This window comes from Engraulis encrasicolus, chromosome 22, assembly GCF_034702125.1.
Source record: "Engraulis encrasicolus isolate BLACKSEA-1 chromosome 22, IST_EnEncr_1.0, whole genome shotgun sequence".
NCBI lineage: Eukaryota > Metazoa > Chordata > Actinopteri > Clupeiformes > Engraulidae > Engraulis > Engraulis encrasicolus.
Window position 1 is genome coordinate 27,745,564 of NC_085878.1, and position 22,371 is coordinate 27,767,934.

General features: G+C 42.5%; 2 protein-coding genes across 2 annotated transcripts in view; both read right to left on the reverse strand.

Moving 5' to 3' along the window:
• Window positions 1-15,465, reverse strand: slc7a6 (solute carrier family 7 member 6). The gene is made up of 11 exons (XM_063188854.1): window positions 15,308-15,465; window positions 12,760-13,175; window positions 11,756-11,957; window positions 10,064-10,189; window positions 9,543-9,687; window positions 8,897-9,020; window positions 8,304-8,407; window positions 4,869-4,965; window positions 3,321-3,470; window positions 2,346-2,529; window positions 1-1,626 (listed from the first exon to the last, which is right to left on the reverse strand). Exons 2-11 carry the CDS (start codon window positions 13,057-13,059, stop codon window positions 1,553-1,555), a joined length of 1,506 nt encoding a protein of 501 aa, XP_063044924.1. The 5' UTR covers window positions 13,060-13,175; window positions 15,308-15,465; the 3' UTR covers window positions 1-1,552.
• A 1,193-nt stretch (window positions 15,466-16,658) lies between these two features.
• si:dkey-181f22.4 (receptor-interacting serine/threonine-protein kinase 2) overlaps window positions 16,659-22,371 on the reverse strand; it is a 17,735-nt gene continuing 12,022 nt past the window's right edge. Inside the window, exon 11 of the mRNA XM_063188853.1 lies at window positions 16,659-18,910. Within this exon, the coding sequence (XP_063044923.1) occupies window positions 18,573-18,910 (338 nt within the window). The 3' untranslated portion in view covers window positions 16,659-18,572. The remainder of the gene's footprint in view (window positions 18,911-22,371) is intronic.

Consider the following 22,371-nt stretch of genomic DNA (forward strand, 5'->3'; position numbering starts at 1 on the left):
TTAGTTTGTAAACCTTTTATTGCTCCCAAATAAAAAGTGTAAAAGTCAGTGTACAGCCTGTGTGTTGTTTTGATTTGTTCAGTGACTGATTGGCTCCAGCCATCAGTTTAAAAAGATATGAAGCTGGGAGATACAGATGACTGTGCAAACAAAAAAAACAGTAATAATGACAAGACTTATGGTATAACATCACAGTGACTGACAGGGAACCCCTCATATACTCATAATTCCAATAAACTAACAGAATGGCCATCAAAAACACAGCGGAATGGTATGGTTGACCTGCACACTCCTCAAATACACATTTTAGTGAATACACTCTGACTGTATGACACTCAGACTGTACTAACACTAGAATATTGTGAAATGATTGCTTTCAACATCCTTTTTTAGGAAAAGCAGGAAAACTCAAACATTCATAGATATGCATTCAGTCACCTGATATCTCAAAGTCTTTAAAGTGATTTACGGTAAATAAAAAAAAGACCTACTGCATAATGTAAAGTTGTATAGCAGCATAATATATTATTCTGTAAAGAATAGACTCAGAATTTCAAAGGCCTGAAAATTATATAAATTCTGAAAAGAAAAAAAATCTAAATCAAGACATAAACCGAAGAACACAGCACACTAAATACTATTTCTCTGAATGATTAATTAAAATATTTAAACTGTACATACACTGAAACAGTAAGTCTCGGAAATCTTTACCGTCCTTTAAAAACAGTGTATAAATAACATATATATATATATATATCGATGTTTTATTAAAATAAAATAATAAAACACACAATTGAAGCGGTAGTCCATAATCTCAGAAGAGCCAATGTCAGCCATTCAGACTCGCTACCCGATACTGTCCCCTGCAGGAATGGAGGCCATTACTGCACTGCATGGTAGGCCTGGCCTGCTAGGCTGAAGAACTCAAGTACCCCGGGTCTCTTGGACAGCAGCAATCCATAAGGCTGAGGAAGGGCCCCAAGGCTTTTGCGGAGTGTGTGTGTGTGTGTGTGTGTGTGTGTGTGTGCGTGTGTGCGCACACGCACCCAAAGGCATTTGGTGTGGGTGCGTGCGTGTGTGTGTATGTTTAGCCCTGAAGGCTTTCAGCATCACTGTTCCTCAGTGATGTTCCTGAGTGGAGCACAATACCCCGGTGAGCGCACACATGAAAACGCAGAAAAGTGTGTGTGTGTGTGTGTGTGTGCGTGCGTGCGTGCGTGTGTGGGTGTGTGTGGGAGTTCTTGGTGTTGTGGTGCTCCCCCAAATCGAACAGCTCATATGAAGTACAGAGCACCAAGTGAAAGTGTGTTAGTGCACGTTTGTTTTATGTGGAACAGTCCCAAGTGGATACCATTTTAATATGTATATTTATATTATATTTTTATATTATTTGCTCCACAGGGAGCATTTTCTTGTTGTGAGGCCTCGCATGGAGGGGACGAGTCCTTAAGTACCCAACAGGGTCCAGGGGTCGGGTAACGGCAAGTGGGGGTGCCTGGCGAGTGACTGCTGGTGTGGAGGGGGAGGGCAGTGAGTTCACAGGCTGTCCGTCTCAAACACTCTTACTCAGGTCTTTCTCCGACAAGACACAGAAGCAGGTAAACTGAGTAAAATTCGTGAGGCCACCTGGAAGGGGAAGAGGGAAAGAAACATCTGTCAGCCAACGGAGTCCCCAAGATACTATTCCAAGCACTGTGTGTACTGACTAACTGACACAGGTAGGTCGATTCAAAGTACAGAGTCAGAGAGTGAATCTTCTAATAGACAAGACTCTGTGGCTTTCTTAACAAATAGAATGGGGGCATTACTCCTCTATTTGAAGGTTAACTGCTTTCAGTTATCTACGTAGCCCACTAAACTTGCTTTTCAGAATACACACATGTTCTTACAGCTGTTTATCTTGTCCAAGTGAGGACAAACTTGAAGTGCCATCTTCATAAAGGGCACACAAAACATGTTTACCCAAATTAGTAGTGAGCAATACGCACATAGCCTGAATTGGTTCTTGTTTAGACAACCTAATAATTAAGAATTCGCAAGAAATATAGCTCAAGTAATCACCTTACAGCACGCACGCAGGAAAACAAAAGCAAAAAGGCAGTAACTGCATTGTGGTGGAACATGAGTCATTATGATTTTAATGACAGATCAGAATATAATAAACATTAAATAAAATTATCTGTAAAGTAAGTTGTAATATAAAGTAACTGCCACATGTCCATAGTCCTAGTAGTCCTAAAACTACTGGCTGGAAAACATGATCATTTTAACTTAAGTCAATGTACTCAGTTCAAAGCTCTGCGTGGTTACTGCCTTTGTGCTTTGTAGGACAGGTATGTACTCACGCAGTAGTTTTGTAATGATGGGCGGCCTCTTGGACTCGGGCAGGTAGATGCCCAGGAAGTAGACGGGCACGCCGGACAGGGCGATGGCGATGCCAATCAGGGAGTTGAGCGTGTCGCTGTAGAGGGGCACCGCCACCAGGAATATCGTACAGCAGCAGAAGATGATGGGGTACAGCAGTGTCAGCTGCAAACACAAACACACACACATAGACATGCAAAGAAAGTAGATTAATGTCAATGCAAGAGCTTCAATCAAGTATTATCAAGACTTTCTCCTATTAGAGTTTTCCCTATTGGTTATTGGTAGCCACACAGAACACATTATACATAATGAACACCAGGCTCTGATTTTATTCCACCATGTGGGAACAGGTTTTACAGCCTGTCAGACCCCCTGTAGAGCTGTGTATGAGGACAACAGTCCCATGCTCAGGGCACATCAGAAGGAAGGAGGAGGATGAAGAGGAGCACTGGTCACAGTCCTCCTCCAGCCACTTGCCTCACAGCAGGATGTGCTGATGAAACTCCCCACCCCTACCTCCCCTGTCATGATAAGTCAGGACAACTCCCTGACCAAAGACAACTGCTTTTGCTTGATATATTCAGCTACTGCCATGTTGGGTCATCTGACTTTCCCCTACCCTCCAAACAAACTTTACCCAGACTGACCTTGGTTTCACATGGAAGTGTACGAGTGAATGCCGTACACGACTACATGGGTAGTTAGCTGCTGAATCCTCTTGCCAAACAAGTTTCATTTCTAAGCAGTACTTGCATCGTTATACACACTGAGGATGGCTTCAGGCCGACGCATGTCTGCGTAACCTGTACCTGGTGCATTGAACGTTTTAGCCAAGAGGACAAGCAAGACCGTGCAGGCTTTTTCTACCCCATCTGATCACTTTCATTGCGTACACACTCAAAGACAATAATAAAAACTATCTAGGTTTGAGCACACCTTCGAATGAAACTTACCTTCAGGGGTCTGGGTCTGTCAGGTTCCTTCCAGCGCAGGTAGATCTGTCCGGCGATCGACAGCCCCACGAAGAACCAGTAGCTGAAGCTGTAGTAGTTGATGAGCTGGAAGACGTCCTCCACAGCCAAATAGATCAACGCCATGCCACACTGTTGGACAGCCAAGGGAAACATAACGATATAGTTAATGGACTCTTTTATCCAAAGTGACTTCCAGTTATTTAAAGTGATACAGTACCATTTTTAGAAATAAGCTTATTTTACACCCCTCCTTGGGTTAAATGACTGAGTTTTAGCTTTCTCCTGTACTTTCAACCGTTCTCCGAGTATGGCAGTGCAACATTGTTAACATAAACACAGACGCCAGCTGGTCTCATGGGACTCAATGTTAATTGGTAGCTTGGATTTAAAATGTGCACTCCCATACTCAGAGAACGGCAGGAGGTACAGGAAAAAGGTAAAACTAATTTAACTCAAGGTGAGCTGCAATATTAGCTGATTTCTAAAAATGGTATAATTTCACTCTAAGTATTGGGTAATGATAACAATCCACACAACAACATTCTGCACAATGTTCATAAGACAAGTGAGAAATAAGCATGAGGACAGTACTGCATGTCTGATGGTTCTCATCGTTCAACAGTGATGGGCTAAGGGGCCAGGTTTGAAGGCAATGAATGGAGGAGGCCTTTAAATTGTAACTGAAATCATCCAAGGAAACCAGGTGCTCCTTTGACCAGGATGTAGTACTTTTTGCCCAGGAAAGTAATTTCATGACACACAAAAAGTAACTACAGTATATTACAGTAAGGATTAAGGAAATGTCAGATACTAATGTTAAACTGAAATAAGACTGAAGACAAACACCTTAAATCAGCACATATAGGTCAACCACATCATTAAAGGGGAAACATGGCAATTTAGAACCTGGAAGCTGTGGTGGTTCTAATGTGAAAACTGACTGACTCTCGTTTATGAGTCACTTTGGAATAAATTCATCATACCAAATGTAGTGTGTGATCTACAGAAAGTGAGACCTAATGTAGATCCATTTACACAGAAGTGTAGTACGTAAACAGCGACGATTGTTTGCCTTAATTACCTTGACACACAATACGATGGGAGTCGGCCAACAACAGTCCTAAATAGGAAATCCTGAATGATGTGTTCCTGTGGTGTCATATAAGACAGCCTCAGATTCTAAGGTAGTGTTTCTCAACGGGGGCGCTACGGCCCTTCAGGGGGCAATGCGGAGCCCCAGAGTGGCGTTGAGAAGGATACAGTTGAGAGGGGGCAGTGCCTAGTAGCCATTGGGGGCATTAGTCCATTTAATTTTTTAATACTAAAGGGGGTGTTGACAGTCTTATCATGAGGTCAAGGGGGCATTGGGAGTTTTAGGATGAGGTCAAGGGGTCGTTTGTTCAAAAAAGGTTGAGAACTACTGTTCTAAGGTTTTTTTTGTCTCTGGCCTCTGTCCGTCTGGCAGGTGTGTTTTTTGTTCTGTGTTCAGTGGCTAAACGGGTAAAATGTCAGTGGAGAATACATTACGTTGAAGAGAAGGGCGGGAATGGGGGTGATTCGCTCGACGTGAATCATGGACAAGGCGTCCGGTAGATGACCCTCTCGCGCCCCCACGTAGAACAGCCTGGAAGACAACAGAACAGACGGACATGTTTTACACAGGGTTGCATAAGAGGGCAGACTTCGGAAAATGATTGGTCACAAAAACAAGCATACGCACTAAGCTGAAGACTGAGAAATCAACAAAAATCAGAAGCAATGGGTCTAAAAAATATTTTAAAGCATTGTCAACATGTTTAAAAGTAAAAATATACAGTATATGTTTAATCTGGTCTTAAAAAGATTGTGTTGCAAAGATTTTGCTCCTGGTCTAAATGGGTTAAAGAACAATATTGATTTTGAGGAAATGCAATGAGGAAAGGAAAGGAGATACAAGACTTGACACACGCAACCTGAAGCTTAGTATGGACTGCATTGGCAGGATGGGAATAGATAATTGGCTTAACTGTGTACAGACTAATACAATCATCTTTAGAGCCATGCTTAGAGGAATTAAACTCATTTAGCACAATAATTGTTTCTGATGAGTCTGCCATCCTTAAATCTGTTCTCAACCGTGTTCATCTACTGTACTTAACTGCAACAGAGCAGACTGAAACCTGCACAGACTTGCATGATGATCTATATCCAGATCTTGATACAAATGAACTCAAGAAAGGCACAAGTTGGAAAGTGACTCAGCCACTCAGTCAAGTAGGTCAATCTGTATGTCAAACCAACTCCTCTTCTTTTGTCTTCTTGCTATTCTCTCTTGTTTCTGTCCCTACTTTCTACCTCTCTTTCACTCCATCTTTTAACATTGATGTTTTTTACCATTTGTTAAGCACTCTGAGCCACATGCCTTGTATGATATAGTGCTATACAAATACAGTTATTATTATTATGCAAGATTACAATAAAACTGTAACAGGCCAACAAAAAATAACATGTTTACACTAAAACGCAGCATCACCCTTTGCAGAACTGTGTCACACACCTGACCTTCTTCGGCTGCTTATCAGCCAACCATGACATGTCTCCACGTGAGATCTAATGATTTATCCATTTACCCTTTCCCTTAAATACCACCTCCTCTAGGCTCCAGTGGAGAGAGCATAGCCCATAGCCCAGGGTGGTGGGCACCAGGGGCCCCAGATGGAGGCCACTACAGTGTGTTTACCATGCAAAGTTGCCCCCATAAAGGCCAGGGAAGCAGAACTAACTCGGAGGAGCCTCAACTACCATGGCCACCACCACTGCAAATGCAAAAAAAAAGGTAGGCCCCGCCTCCAGACAGACACACAGACACATACGTTTCAGTTGAATGTACAGTTATGGCTACTACATACTCGACTTTAAAATGAGACCATCATCTCACGTTTACCATCTCTTGAGGTAGACTGTTAACATTCAGATGAGACCCCAGGTGAAAAAGTGGTTCAATTTAGTACAATAAAAGCACAACTGAAGTGTACTTAGCATGTTAAAAGCGCACTCACACTTTTTGTGCTAAGAAAAAGTATGTTTACAATATGCTTATTTAAAGTGTACTTAAAATTAGATGTAATTAAGTTGCTCTCAAAGAAAGTACACTTTGCGAACCATACATAAAGTGCACTTAGAAGATGTTTGGCTAAAGTGTATTTAGAGGAATATACTAATAGTGTTCTAATAGTGAACTTACTAAAAGTGTATTTTTTAATAACATATTGCAATTGCACTTTTTGTACGTGCACTTTGATTATACTTCACCCAAGTGACTTCGAAGTGTGATTTTCTATAGTGCGCTTTAAAGTAAATCACTTTAACATATTGGAAGTATACTTTTTCTAAGTGCACCATGATTGTACTTCACCCAAATATATTCAAAGTGTGCTTACACAAAGTGCATTTACCCATCATGCACCATCATGCATGTACCATCATGTAATGCACTTCTTGGAGCTCAATTTCTCAAACAGAAAGCCATTGACCTCTAAGGAATATCTTTGGTTTGCATGAAAATATTACTCATTGTTATATTCTGCGTTTATTGTAGGAGTTTTAAAATTTTAAAGTGGTACACAAAAAATGACCATGTTCCCACCGTCATTATGATGGTCACGTATATGTTCTGGTATATATAGGCTCACACTTCCCATGGTGAGAGGTAAGTTGGAACTAGTTGTTCAAACAAAGAATCAAGGGTCACCATTAGTGATCAATTCAAATGATCAATTGCAGGAAGGTGGAACAAGAATGAAATAAAGTGAAATGTGTATCTGAAATCTCTGTAACAATGCAATGATTGTAAATGTCAGTCGTGCTAGGCATGCATACTGTATCACTACTGTGACATGTGGCTGTGTGTAATGTACAAGCTCTGAGGACCAGCATGGATTGTACTATTACATTTATATTATTTCATGTACTTGGGAGTGTACTGTAAATATACTTCAAGCATACCTGTTATATATTTACAATACTTAATATGATATACTTTTTACAGACTTAAAATGTTCCAATGTAGTCCAAAGAAGCATGAAGTTAATATACTTTTATTGTACTTCTAGTAACAATAAAATGTTATAGAAGTGTACTCAAGCACACTATTAATGCCATACGAATGCATGAAAAGCGTGTTTGGAGCATACTTTCAAAAGTATGCTTGTAGTGCACTTAAAGTTGTCCAAAAGCGGTGCCAATTTAGCATCCTCAGTGTGCTGCAAGTGTGCTGAAGTACTGCTTTAGTAGTGCTTCAGCGCACTAATAGTGCAATGAAGCGCACTTTAAATCGCCGAAAATAGTACACTTTGTACTAAGTACGGTCAAAAAAAGTACACTTTAAGTATATGGGTTTTTCACCTGGGACGGCAGATTTTTTGAAGTTGAGGTCTGTTACAAAACAACATTCCTAATGACGTTTTTCCCTCATGTGACAATCAATAAGAGCCATGTTCTTATGCTGTAATGACGAACGTTGCAGGTCTGCCTGGCCTCCGATCAATGTGAAGTTAGCTATTGACCAGGCCGCTGAGAGAGCACCGCCATTGATTAGTGACCATGATCACTGATAAAGTTAGAATGAGTCATTGTTGTCCAGACCTACAGTACCAATGTGTCTCAGGCCACATCGTGTCAGGAATTGCACTGTAGCCCAAAAAGCTGTACTGTGCTTTTGGATGAAACAATCTGCATGCTAAATGTAACGAAACCTTTGCACAGAAAGGAAGGTGAAATGTCTTTGTTGAGGTTTGAGATGTTGGTTTTAAATAATGGCAGTGTGCTGGGCATTGGGTGTGGGGGTCAGAAATTATGGGAGAATACCATAGACTGTAAGGAGAATATGGGGAAGGGACAAGAGATGAGCGTGAAATATGGTAGAATATGGTGGGGGGGCTTGTACTGTTCCGCCGGAGACCCAGGTTTGCTTCTAGCCCATACCTTGAGGCTGCGATGATTGAGGCATTGAGGCCACCGTAGCAAGACAGGGCCACGGCGATGGGGATGGTCCAGCTCATCACTCCCAATGTGTGGTCTGCAAATGTCTGGTGGAGAGAGAGAGAGAGAGAGAGAGAGAGAGAGAGAGAGAGAGAGAGAGAGAGAGAGAGAGAGAGAGAGAGAGAGAGAGAGAGAGAGAGAGAGAAGAGAGAAAGAAAAGAGAGAGAGAGAGAGAGAGAGAGAGAGAGAGAGAGATTAAGAAATGATTCAATTTGCGTTGTCCCTCATGAACTCCCCGTCTGGTGTCTACGTACTCCCCCATACGCGTCTGGCTGTGGTGTCGTCTGGCCTTGCATAAAGACGGTGTGATGTCTCAATAATGAGTTCCCAACATTCAGTCCAGATCTTGGGAGTAAACTCTCCTATTGTCTAATAAGCAGAATATTTCCTTATCCATTTAACACCACACACACCACACCACAAACAGATGGCTTTTTTTTCCCCAATTGCATGCTGATTTGCTGATAAACCTTTTCTCATCATAAGAATAAATGACTGCACAGAAACAGAGGGAGACTGAGATAGATAGATCTTACCACAGCTACGGCATCGCTGGCGAGTATGGCACTCATGTCCAGAACGGCGTAATAGGCCACGTTGGTCAGGATGTAGATGATAGTCACAATGGGCATGGAGATCGCAATGGCCAAAGGCAAGTTCCTGAGATGCAACATTAGAAATTGAAATATTAGCAATCAAATACACATGGTAAATGAACTGACTTAGAAACTTTTCTACTCCTACAAGAACTCAAAGTGCTCTACAATGCATGTCTCACATTCACCAAATACAGTCATGGGTAAATGATGGTACACTGGTATCATCTTGTGCATGCATGGGAGTGATATTTTAAACCAGTTCTCACGCGATGGTTGTTACCAACCATCTGGAACATTGTCAATCGCTTAGCTCTGGAAAGGCGTTAGGTGTGTTCAAAACAGTTCGAACCTGATTGGAAAATTCACGTGGCTTTTTTTGAATCAGTACTACTTCAACCACTGACTTGTATATACTCCGCTCCGCGATCCCACCCCGCAATTCTGATTGGACATGCTGTGAAATATCTGATTCCTTTGGGCTTGTCTAAGATTCCCAGACCTAAGTGCGAGCTCACAAAGTTTAACGAAGATGCACTAAGCACGAAGGGTTTGCGTGAGAGCCTGAGAGGCTTGTGATATTTACCTCTCTGGGTTCTTGATCTCCTCGGTTACAAAGTTAAGCGTGTCCCATCCAGAGTAGGAGAAGAGAGCGGAGTAGAGGGCCAGGGCTATGTCTCCGGGGTTCGTGGAGGAGCCCGTGAAGGAGGATTCAAAGTTCATTGTGTTACCTGTAACGCGCGCACACACACACACACACAGTAAATTGCTTGACAATGTCTGCTATAGCAGATCGGAAACGAGCTGAAACATCAACATGCTCATAAAATGAAGTGGTGATGAAGTAGCAGTGTTGCGCTCTTCTGCACTGAAAACTCTGAAACTTTGAAAAGATGCTCCTGCAAACAAAGACTTTCAAGGGGTACAGACCCTCACAAATCTGGGGTGAATTTCTCGAAAACAAAGTTGCTTACTACATTAGTTTCTTTGTTGCTTTCAATGCATTTCCCCATTGGCAACTACCGAAGTTGCTAACAGGCTAACAACTTCCCTTTTGAGAAACTCCTGGGCAGAACAAGTTATGGTGTACAAGTACAAGTTACTCACCTTCACAGAGCTTGACGACCCCTGTAATGATGATGACAATGAGGGCCAGTACTTTGGCGTAGGTGAATATATCCTGCACTCTGGTACCCCACTTGACATAGGCAGCGTTTATGAATGTCAGCAAACCTGAAAGAGCAGAGAACATTTATTTCTTTAAATAATGTGAGGGGCGGATCATTCCTCAAAATGCACCTCAACTATACAAGTAGGGTTTCACCCAGCACTTAATTGTCAAGGCAGCCACCTACCATCTTGACTAGGTCCAGTGAAAAGATAAAGATTTTGCATTTTTTTGCTCCACCAAAAACTGTCTAGGGGTTTTCATATAATATTTCCAATAAAACTGCACAATATAGCCTAATAATGGTCTTTGATACTGGCAAACCCTTACCATGTTGACAAAGGAAAATTATAACAGAAACACTGAAAACAGTGGGCATCCAACTATGAATTGCTCTAAGGACGGACATGTGAACCTAAAAGCAACTCATAAAAGCATCTCCTAAATATAATATAATATGATTAGAACTCAGATGGGGAGAAGGTCACCACAAACTGCTCAGAGAGTGAGTGAAGTAAACATGATGATGGGACACGACTCAAACCAACTTCTCATCGTCTTAACTGATTCAGTGGTGGGAAAATAAATGGATGGACAGATACAATCATGTTCCCTCACAGAGCTTCCGGCCGGTGGTAGGGAGCAGACCCCATTCTCAGGCTCTGCCGACCTCTGACCTTTCAGAAGTGCAGCTGTTTGTGTTATGAACAAACAACACGGCAGTATATTTTAGGACTATGATGACGTAAGGAACCATCTTAAAAACAGCCCCACTGATAAAAACACTATATGGAAAGCCATCTTAAAAACAGTTCCACTGATAAAAACACTGACCATCATGCACTATATGGAAAGCCATCTTAGAAACAGTTCCACTGATAAAAAACACTGACCATTATGCACTAGATGGGAATGGTGGCAGTCAGCAGTTTACAAGAATACAGTACATGGATATTTCATATGTCTTTGTTACATACATGGGGTGGGATACTGAGTAAGGCAGATAGTGACATTGTAGCTCGTCAGCATATACGGTGCCTTGTGGAGACTATATTTTTAAATGTAACAACACCCCATGTCCACACATTATCTGCATGCTCATGCTACTGGTGCCGTTCTGGATCATGATTGTGTTATATGAGAGTGCTAAAATATATTACGCCAACAACACCATCATCCTCCACCTCTGCACGAACAATAAACACCTAAAACTCAATTAAGTGCGTCGTAGTGCGGGCACACGAGGCCTCTCTCACGTCAGTGGCACAACTGTGTTAATGTGAACGTGAACCAGGGGCTGTGATTAGCCAAAGGCAGTAAAAAGCGGAGCAAAAAAAATGAGAGATCCCTGTGTGTGGTTACAGAGTGTGTGTGTGTTTGTGTGTGTGTGTGTGTGTGTGTGTGTGTGTGTGTGTGTGTGTGTGTGCGTGTGCGTGTGCGTGTGCGTGTGCATGTGTGCGCGTGTTAAGGATGAATTTGCTACTGTGTATATTATGGTATTTGTCTTAACACTTTGTAATTGTTATTTAGCAGTATGTTTGAATTCTTTTTTTTTTGTCGCTGCTTCGTATTTTTAATTTTTCAATCAGGAAGACCAGATGGCATATAGACTGTACAGCAGCATGACTCACATATGCAGGCGGCTGCGATGAGGCGCGAGGCGGAGTAGGGCGGCTCGCAGGTGGGGAAGAGCGGCTGCACCAGGTAGTTGGCGAAGGTGATGGCGATGATGGCCTGGCTGGTGGGCTCGATGATCAGCAGCGACGTCCACAGCCGGATGAAGGCGATGAAGCCGCCAAACGACTCCAGGATGTAGGCGTAGCTGGCTCCCGACTGCAAAGGCAAAACACGTTCCATGTCAGGGATTACATTACATTACACTTAGGTGACTCTTTCTTATCCAAAGCAGTGGTGTAGTCTACGTAGAACGCGGGTATACGGAGTATACCCACTTCTAAATTTCAGGGATATCAGTATACCCACTTAAAATTGATTGATCCATTGTTTTGAATAGCATAAATATATACTGTATACCCACTTCAAAAAAATGCTCAAATATACAGTATACCCACTATAAAAAAGTAGACTACACCACTGATCCAAAGCGACTTACAGATATATTAGAGGCAATTGGTTACAGTCCCTGGAGCAATGTGGGGTTAGGTGCCTTGCTCATGGGCACTTCAGCCATGAATGGAGGTGTATGAATTGGTAGGGGCAGGATACGAACCTGCAATCCTGTGATCTACAGTCCAACTCCCTAACCATTACACCACAGCTGCCCAGGGATCAAGGGACCGTAATCTATATGAAGCAAAATTGAGTCCTAAATGAAGTACGCATCTCTAACTTGGTGATGGTGGCGACCAAATCTGCATAGCACAGCAGTACCATACATACAACAAAGGCATACCAATGCAATACCAGCACAACAATGTATGAAATATAGAGTATCTACCTAGGTGATGGTGGTGACCAGCTCTGCATAGCACAGCACCATTACATACAATAAAGGCATATTCCAAGCACATCAGTGTAAATATCAAAACATGCAAAGACATACATCAAAAGAATGTATGCTAGGGATCTTAATCTCAGTGAAGTGGATGAAGAACTAAATGAAGTCCATCTGTACCTTGGTGATGGTGGTCCCCAGCTCGGCGTAGCAGAGCGCCCCGATGACTGAGAAGATGCCGCCGATGGCCCAGATGACCAGGGACAGCCCGTAGGAGGCGCTGTAGATCAGCACCCCCTTTGGCGACACGAAGATGCCGGAGCCGATCATGTTGCCCACGATCAGGCTGATGCCGTTGAGCAGCGAGATCTCTTTCTTCAGCTGCATGGGCTGATTAGCGCTGCCCGACTCCTGGCCTCCAGCTCCAGCTCCTGGGTCTGAGGTCCCATTCAGCTTCCTGGATTCCTCCTGGGTCGCCATGGCCTGCTTGTGTTGTGTTGTGTGGTGTTGTCTGGTGTGGTCTGGTCCGAAAGGCCTCTGGGGTGTTGGCAGTGCAGGCTACTGATCTAGCCTATGGAGTGGGCCACCAGTCTAGCCTATGGTACATTCACAAAGCACAAAAATAAACAGAGATGTTAGTTGAAGTGTTACTTCTTTTACAGCTGTGTTATGGTGCTCATGTTATCAGCTTCAACAACTGTAATTGACACAGTAGAAACGCATGAGAAAAAAAAACATCAGCTTGAAAAAAAAATCTATATTCAGTCACTGAGACACAGAAACGCCACCTAATTGCACCATCACATTATTATTTAAATACCAATAAAAGGCCATTTGTTGTGTTCAAGTTAAAGGTCAGACAGGCATGCAATCAAGGAGCGTTTAAAGGCACACAATTTATGCATGCCAATGACCTAACCTTTCCTAGGTCACAGGGTCGTCTGGACGTCATGTGACATCTCAACTTGTGTCTAATGCACTCACCTGCGTGTGAAGTGAGTTCATGGTAAATCATGCAATGTGTTAGCCATGTGCCAAATGCACTATGAACTGAGCACTCACGCTATCCACTTCACATCATCTTTTGCTTTGACCCCATTAGAGAAATAAAAGCTTTAATTTCCACCTCCAAAGTTACGCTGTTCACGGTCATGACTGTCACAAGGAAGTTAACAGATATTACAAATATTGCTCCCAAAAATAAAACCAGCATAGTTGCGACCTTGACCTCGGAGCTCTGAGCGCATTTGTTTGTGTCTGAAAATCAGGCCTTACTGTTTTATAGGACTTGGACACTTTGCAGCAATGCCCTTCCTGTTGTTGTCTTGTGCCCCATGTGAGTCACCTACAGTGGCATGAACTGCACACATAATGCAGATGAGATAGTCTGGCACATTACCACCAATAGCAGTGCAAGGAATAATGTAACATTTCGGACTGTGGGTGGATATGTGTGTTAGTTTCACTAACATTGAGCTAGAAGAAGTGTTTGAAACACTTTTATGGCTAAACTCAGAGCATCAATCTCCCCCCTTCCTTGAGAAAAAGCTCTCCACAGACACAGCAGTGCAATCCAACTCTTACATATAAATCCTTTCAAGCCCATCAGTAGCCCATCTGATGAAGAGAATTGAAGAAAAAAAAAAGAAAACCAGTTTCAGTTTTCAAAGATCTTAGAGAAAGTGCACTTCAAAATAATGATGGTATGGAAAGTGAAGAAAGAAGAAACAGCAGGGCAGCTTTGCTTCTATTGTTTGTCACTCCAGTTGGGTTGCCCTCGCTATATCTCCCCTGCGAACTGTCAAAACAATCCTCGGTGCTGTGCGTTGCCAACCAAAAAGAGGTAAAACAAAGTTAACAGACTCAGCAATTGCCCACTATTAAGAACTATTCGAGAAATGTAAACAAGTCATAGCCTACAATGTGCCGAATATCTTATATCTACGCGGCCGAGCGCGCAGAATCGAATACTAAAAAAACACAAACAAAGGAAACAGTAGCGCGTTCAACTTACTGAATGACTCGGGTATGCTACGTTTGCTTTTTGACAGCACAGACGATAACCGAATGGACCCTACTCAGGGAGGCGACGAGACCGTGGTACTCTTGTTAACATCCAGTTCTAGCGGACAAAAAGTGCTTGAACATTGTTTGGAAATAGGAAGCAAGTTTCGGCGAGCCCCCTCCTCTCCTCTCCTCTATCCTCGCTCAACGAGAAGGGAAAACACAGGATCCAGGATCCTCAGGCAGCTGAGAAACAGCTACACCTAATCACAGAACAACGTTTTCATTTCATATGCAGTCATATTTCAAACACACTTTAATTCATACATGGCTCATCATTCAAAACATTTGTCATAAGACGACTTTCAATGACCATTCATTTTTTCCAAACTAGCGCACACACAATGGTCGAGTCAGCTGAATCATGTTCGCTCCGTTTTCCTTTCCTTCACAAGTGCCATCCAACCTATATCATTGACAAAACTAAGCACTTAGGTGGACGGTAGCGCGTACCAAATAAAACGCAGAGCCACAATATGCCATGGACTGCGATAAATTAAATGATGGTGCTCTATGAACGGAGGAACGCTGTTTTCCTCCGCCTACATGACATATTTATTGGGCTAGGCTACCCATGGTTGGTTTCTTAACGCTCCCAGAGCGCTGTATTAATCATGTCCGATCAGAAATATAAGGTTAATACATTTTCAAAAGACAGTCTTACCTTAAAACTAGTCAATTCTTTGAGCGACCCCGGCTGCGTCTCTCCGGGAGCATCACCAAACCATCTCCAGCACTGGAAAGCAGTTTGCCAGTATGTCACGTGACACCGGCTGCACCGGCAATCTAATCACGTGAAAAATATCAATTTAGACATGCAATCTCTTCATTTACTTTCAATGGCAAATAGTAGACCACCTCTGAGAAACCAGTGCACCATATGCTGCTGTTACCAAAAGATCCAGGCCATAAAAGACTGCATTTGCCGTGCTGGTTAAATAGAGCATTTATTGTAAACACCACCCATGGGCGTGGTTTAGCCCCACTTGACTTAATTTTTTTAAGCACTCCAGTGTGTCCTTTGCTGAGTGAAGTGTACTTATTTTACTCATCATGGTGAAGGTTATATTATGGAAGTAGACTATATGTGAAGAGTTCAGATGCAAAACCCCCTAACTCCATTTCTGAAGACCTGCACTTCTATATTTTTAGAGAACCCCGTTGTTGGTTTGGTTTACATTCATGTACTTGATAATACATATAAATAGTTATATTACTTAAATAAAATAAAAAATATGCAATTTTGATAGCTTTGTATTAAATAAAAACGAAAAAATATTATTTTCTGAAAAGGCACTTAGGGGGTTTTGCATCTGAACTCTTCATGTTCCATAGTGGGGTTTTAATATGTCATTAATAGAAGTGTGAGATGATAATAGATGATATTATTTTAGTGAATAGTCAACAATATACAATAGGCCTTCTTTGACCTACCAGGGGCAGGGGTAAAGTATACCCCGCAGCCTCAGGGAGGCAGGGGGGGCAATAGGAGGCAAGGGGCCCACATGGGCCCTTCACTTGAAGAAACGAGCCCCCTCCACATGATATTAGGCCCTCTTTTTTAGTTCGGGGGCCCATTCTTGGTAGCTTGCAGGGGCCCTGAAGTACTTGCGTTACACCGGTGAGACCTACCCTCCAAGTTTTTTTTTTTACTTGACATGAAGCAACCAGCATGGTGGTTGACAATCTCCAACCAAGCAATACAGTCCATAAACCCAGCTCCCTCAACATGCCCCCACTCTAGACAAGATAAGAAGCTGTACATTAATGGGGTTGGGGGACCATACAGTCAGAGGAAAACGTTTGTAGCCTACACCCTTATAAATGTCTTACATTTCTGTCAAAATTGGTCATAAAATATGGTCCGATCAAACAGTGACTGCTTTAACTAATTCCACCCATTAGACACATACTGTAATAGGACTCGTGCATGATGCTACAAAGCGTACTGAAGAGCCATATTAAAAGAAACGTAAAAGAATGTGAATTGTATAATGGTTTATTGTTCACTTCTATTGTAAAAATAGGCAACATGTGTTAATGCCTTGTCATCATTGTACAAACATTGCACAAACATATACACATAAAATAGGCTTGATCCAATCTCTTGTTACAAGATACATCATCACTCTAGCTCACAACAAAAAACATTGTTTCCATAATAATAACAAAAAACAATTCAAATCAGACTTTACCATTATACAGAAGCATAGAATGGTCAGCTTTCAAAAAATACTGTTTTATAAAAACTACTTGCAGATCTGATAGTTGATCTGTCAATCTGGCAGGAGCCATTCCATAACTGAGTTGATGTGAGATGTCTCCATGGCTTCTATTGACTCCATCAACAGTTAATCAGGTGATAACAAAGTGATACATCACTCAGCCCACCGCCCACAAACACACCGCCCAGCTTCCAAATGCATTGGGTTTCACTTACATTGTGCTTACAAACATAAAAGGGTTTTTAACACCTTCACTGATTAAATACTTCCCTGTCTGACACCAGCAGTGTTAGGTGTACGATTAAGTGTCATATTATTGAAAACAAATGCTATCAGGAGCAATTTACAAAGTTTCAATACAGCATACTGTTGACTTTTTCATTTTCTGTGAATAATACAAAGATCTGATATAATGTTGTTGTTGTTGGTAAGCCAGCCAAAACATGAGAACAGTTCTTGACACTTTTATCAAATGTGTAAAACTATACTTTTGCACCATTAGTATTGCAAATAAGCAGCCATGGATTAGTTAAATGATAAAGAAGGGTGTGTTACTGTAAGCATTCAGCATTTAAAAAGAAAAACATATTTGCCAAAATTGTTCAGAAATATAAAGCTGACATGGTAGTTCTTAAACAGTGAAGAAAAGAGCTTCCCCTTGAGGTTTTCATTAATAAGGAATTGTTTGCACGTTTTTCTTTTTTTTTTTTGGCTGTCAAAAAATAAAATAAAGAAGTAATAGAAATACATCAAAACTTTGACAAGCTAGCATCAACATAACTCGCTGGAATATTTAGCAAAGCTTATTTCGTAGACAACAACAACAAAACATTTACAATTCACATACCACACCATAACACAGCCAGCCTGTTGCTTTGATATGCCGACACATAACGTTTGTGCAGGGGTCATAGACATGCAAGTGAATTGCTCTGTCTTTGCATAATTCTAAACTTGTCTTTATTGTATTAATCAAATGATGCAGTAAAAAATGCATGCAGACAGTTGTGATTACATGCACCCAGTTCCATAGATCAGCGGGAAAGCTGACTGTTACCTCTGGTGGAGTTAGTTGTGCTGGTGAAGGTGGGACCGACTAGCCCCAGAGTCCCAGCCATCACCAACTTTTCATATCCCACATGACGGTAACATATAGGGATTGTCATCACACACACATGCATGTATGGGTCAATGAGTTAGTGGATTATTCTCTCTGGAGGAAGCACTTGTGATGGTGCTTGTTCTGCTGGGTCTAATTAATCCCAATCACAGCCAGGGAAGCCCAGAGGGAGGTAAAGGGGCCATTACACACTGTATGTATTGGAGGGGGGGGGGCTTCAGATGGCTTTGTCCTCCTGGGCCCAGAAAAAGCTGTCAGCAGCCCTGGTCACAGTCACCGATTGCACTGGTGGTCCATAGAACCATAGATCATGGTTCATGGTTCATCATCATCTCTATGGAGAAAACAATTGTCATGGTGGTGGTGATAGTGCTTGCGATCACAAGCAGGACCATTTTACTAACTATTAGACCGCCGCACTCTGTCCCAGGTACGGTCTTGGTGCTGCTAACCAGCCTTGCAGTCAAGTTTATTGAGCCAGCTGGTTGCTCCCTCTGGTTGAGTAAGTTGTGGTGGTGCTAGTGTTAGCGAGCCCCAAGAACAGTGACACAAAGTGATGACACTAACCAGCCCCAAAAGTCATATCAATGAGCCAGTGTAGTGTTTCCTCTGGTTGAGCTAGTGGTGGTGGTGGTGCTACTGCTTCTGACGCTAACCAGCCCCAGCGTCACGGCCACCAGGGCGGCGACCTTCTCCCCGAGGCAGTGACAGGTGTCCAGCAGGGAGCGGGTGCGCGCGGCCAGGGTGGCGGTGGCCGTGATGATCTCGTAGGCCTCGCAGCTCAGCACCCCGCGCGACCGCAACACGTCCAGCAGGTGGTTCAGGCGGCCCTCCGTCATGCCGCGCACGATCAGCTCGCGCCGCTCCTGAAGCAGCAGCAGGCAGCTCAGACGCCGCGGGGCAGGGGAGCAGTCACTCTGGTCTGGGGGAGAACAAACAATCAGTATGAAGACCTCTTTTCCAAAATGCTGTATAAGCATTTTGTCTTTCTTTGTTGATACCATTGAAATCAGAGTTTTAATGTTTGGATTTGTTGTGGACATATCAGATAACAGTTACTCAGTTCCAATTTCCCTGCTGATGTCTTAATCAGATTTTAAAATCCTGTATTAAAAGACCTGTATAAAGAAAAGGTGCATTTAAATGGTTTTATAGTATTTTGGGAAAGACCTTTTCACACACATTCTGATGTATGCTGTATGAATTCGAGACGATTCGTCGAATGAATTGGTGAGAGGGGACCATTCGAACAAAACGTTGGACCATTCGTAGAAGGCATGGGGCGTTTCGTGCAGTACCTGAGGATTTTTCGTCGAAGACCTAAGGACGTTACGTTCAATCCATGCAGACCTTTCGTGTAACTGGGCAGATGTTTAGTTTAGTCTGCCTATTTTATTAGCCTATTATTTTTTTATATTTTATCAAACTTGTGTGCCTACCACCACAATGCAATGAAAACAAAAATCGAACCATGTAGAAAGTGCGTGCGTCTCTATTTTTTTAAATTAATTATTAATTTTAGTTCAGGCTGCTTTTTTTATCATTAGGCCTATTTTATAGCCTATTTTATATATACTATATTGTAACGGACTGCCTCTGCCTCCTCCGGAGTGAGATAACAGCGTTACCCCCTGTGAACTACACGCGCAGCCTATAAAATGGAGTTAATTTCAAATGGCGGGTGAGACTGTCAGGAAGCAACAAGCCGAGAGAGCAAGAGAGAGGGAACCATGAAGTGTGCGCCGAGAAGATCACCATTCGCAAGAATCGCTAAAGCCAGACATTGATGTGAGCTGTTCCAAATTGAGAGGGTTTTGCAAAAGTGCACTACTAAACGTAAGAAAAGATATTCGTTGTGTTGATATGAATTATTTCTAGTGTGTTGGTCACTGATTTTTATTCATTTTTGGAAAGGTAGGCAGTCTTGCTGCCTGGCTGGCGCCCATCTCATAACTACAGTCGTTTGCACCACTACAATATCAACGAAATGTTTTAAAATGTACGACATCAATTTAAAGGTAGGCCTAAGGGATAATGTATTGTCCACACATGAATAAGAAAATGTTTCCCTACGGGGCGAATAACACCCCCGACGCCGAAGGCGGAGTGCTGTTATCTCTGAAGGGAAATGTATTTTCCGTAGTCAGGTGTGGACAATACATTATCCCGCTTATCCCGCCCTTACCAACATTATAAAGCATACATAGTTAACCATAGTTTATAGCGTGCGCAAAGAAAGATAGTTCGTGGAACGCTCATAATTTAAACAGGTTAACAAGCAACATGGTTTGGCTACTTTCTAACTTGTTACAGCCACATTGCGCTTCAAACTGTTTGCAGGCTGCCTCGTTCACCGCGCGATATCTACTAAACTCGGGTTCATAACATGATCATTTCTATCTAATCGGCACAGTATTCCAGAAAAAAGCATAGACAACCCAAACACTGATGTGCGCCCTGACCACCATCATTAGCCTATCGACCCTGATACAGGCAGAGCCTATCAAAGGGCGTTGAACACAATGGCTATGGACCTTTTCAGTAGGCTATGGTTGGGGAAGTAGGGCCTGCGTCGTGATTCAACGTTGGTGTTTGTATCAGCACACCAAAAGTTACCTCACTAACGTTAATGATGTTCTTTGCTGAGTAACCTAGCCAAATATATCCAGATAATCGTGAATTATGCAAAATAAAGTCTGCCAACATGTATTGCCATTCTAGGAGCGATAAGGAGAATGCCGCACAGGCGCGGAGAAAGGGTTCCTTTGACACAGAGAATGCTCTGTGTGGCTGCGCGCATGCAGTGTTTAGTTTGCAGGTTTCAGGCAAATAATGGTGATCGATACGCCCTAGGTCCATAAGACTAACAGTAAAACAGGGACAATGACAAAAGGGATGAATTGCTTGAGGAAATCAAAAGGGACAGAGCGAAGTTATGACAACAAATTGACGTGCACCATTATGCAAGGCTACATGTAGTTATGATGGGTTAACCACTCAGTTACCGTTGCATTCATAATATGTAGCCTATGATAAAGATGACTTCAGCGCAGGATATCAGAAATAAACAAGACAGCGCAGATGGCTTTTAATTTTTAACATGGCCACATTATGCGTCAATACGCCAATGCGTATTAGGCTATTTATCATGAAACCTCAAATCGGAAGTAGCCTTATCTTGTACCCAGCACTTTTCAAACCTTACTCGGGTTTATGGTAATTGTCCGGGCCAGCACTTTTGAAATCAAACGGACGCCCTTGCCTGCATGACATGTCATTTGCATGATAAGAGCACGGACGATCATGGACATACGATGGTACACACATAGCCACACACGCACACAACACGGTTCAGTTCAACGTTTATTGACCAGCAAGCGAGCAGCGCAGTACCAGCTGATTTGCTCTGGAATCTCGAAATGAAAACTGACTTTTCTTGGGAAAAGTGTTGCAAGAACATTGAACTCATTTAGTAGGCCTATCATTGTGCCAAGCGTGTGTCGCAATATTGTACTGGGGATATGTGTTGGGGAGGGCATTAACATTAGGCCTATGACAAAAACATTATCGGGGAGGATTGAGGATAAATCTTACACGTTTCCTTATTAATGGAAAATTAATTCCATGCTAATTCCAAGTATTCAAGAACCTAAACAATATGTAATTGCTCCACAGTTCAAGGGTTAGGCTATGGATATTGACACCTTTCCTCCGCGATCGCGGATAGCCCCCACCTTTGCGCTTCTCATCTGGCTGTCACGATATGGAACGGAAAGAGACAGTTCAAGACAAGCGGCATGACTGCAATTGTCAATACAGTAGCCTAAAAAACTGTTAACTGTTCAGCGGTGTGTAGTCAAATTATCACAGCGGTGGTAGATGATTTTATGAAGACCTGGAGGACAAAAACCAACAGACACAATTGCTGAGTGTGTATGCAGTATTTGTAACGAATGATTCTCCTGCCAGGATAGCGTTGGACTACAGAATAACCCATTTACATGTTGAATGTTGAGAGGAGGCATTTTGAAAAGTCGAAGACCTATTCACGAGGATATCATAGCTACCTTTCCTTGTCAATGTCCCATGCACTACAAAATATTCCAGAACCTCATCTGCGAAAGCTTTTTTTTAATGTGGTACACTTCAAGCTTCACAAAACCCACTGGTTAACAGCAGGTTTTACGCACACATTTCGAAGCGGTTAATCACAGATGCTGCTCTCTTCCTTGCTCTCCCTTGCACCCCAACGTACACTGGGTTTAATACACCCTGCAATACTGGCAAACTATTATTCAATTACCATTTCATTTGTTCATGCAAAGACGCGGCAGAGAGAGAACGCGCTCTCTCTCGATTTAACGTCTCTCTCTCTCTCTCTCT

Coding starts and splice junctions, on each gene's coding strand:
- slc7a6 (XM_063188854.1), bottom strand. CDS start 13,059: ATGGCGACCCAGGAGGAATCCAGGAAGCTGAATGGGACCTCAGACCCA. Junction 9,688..10,063: donor GGTCGTCAAGCTCTGTGAAG/GTGAGTAACTTG, acceptor CGCGCGTTACAG/GTAACACAATGAACTTTGAA. Junction 1,627..2,345: donor CATCATTACAAAACTACTGC/GTGAGTACATAC, acceptor TTCCCCTTCCAG/GTGGCCTCACGAATTTTACT.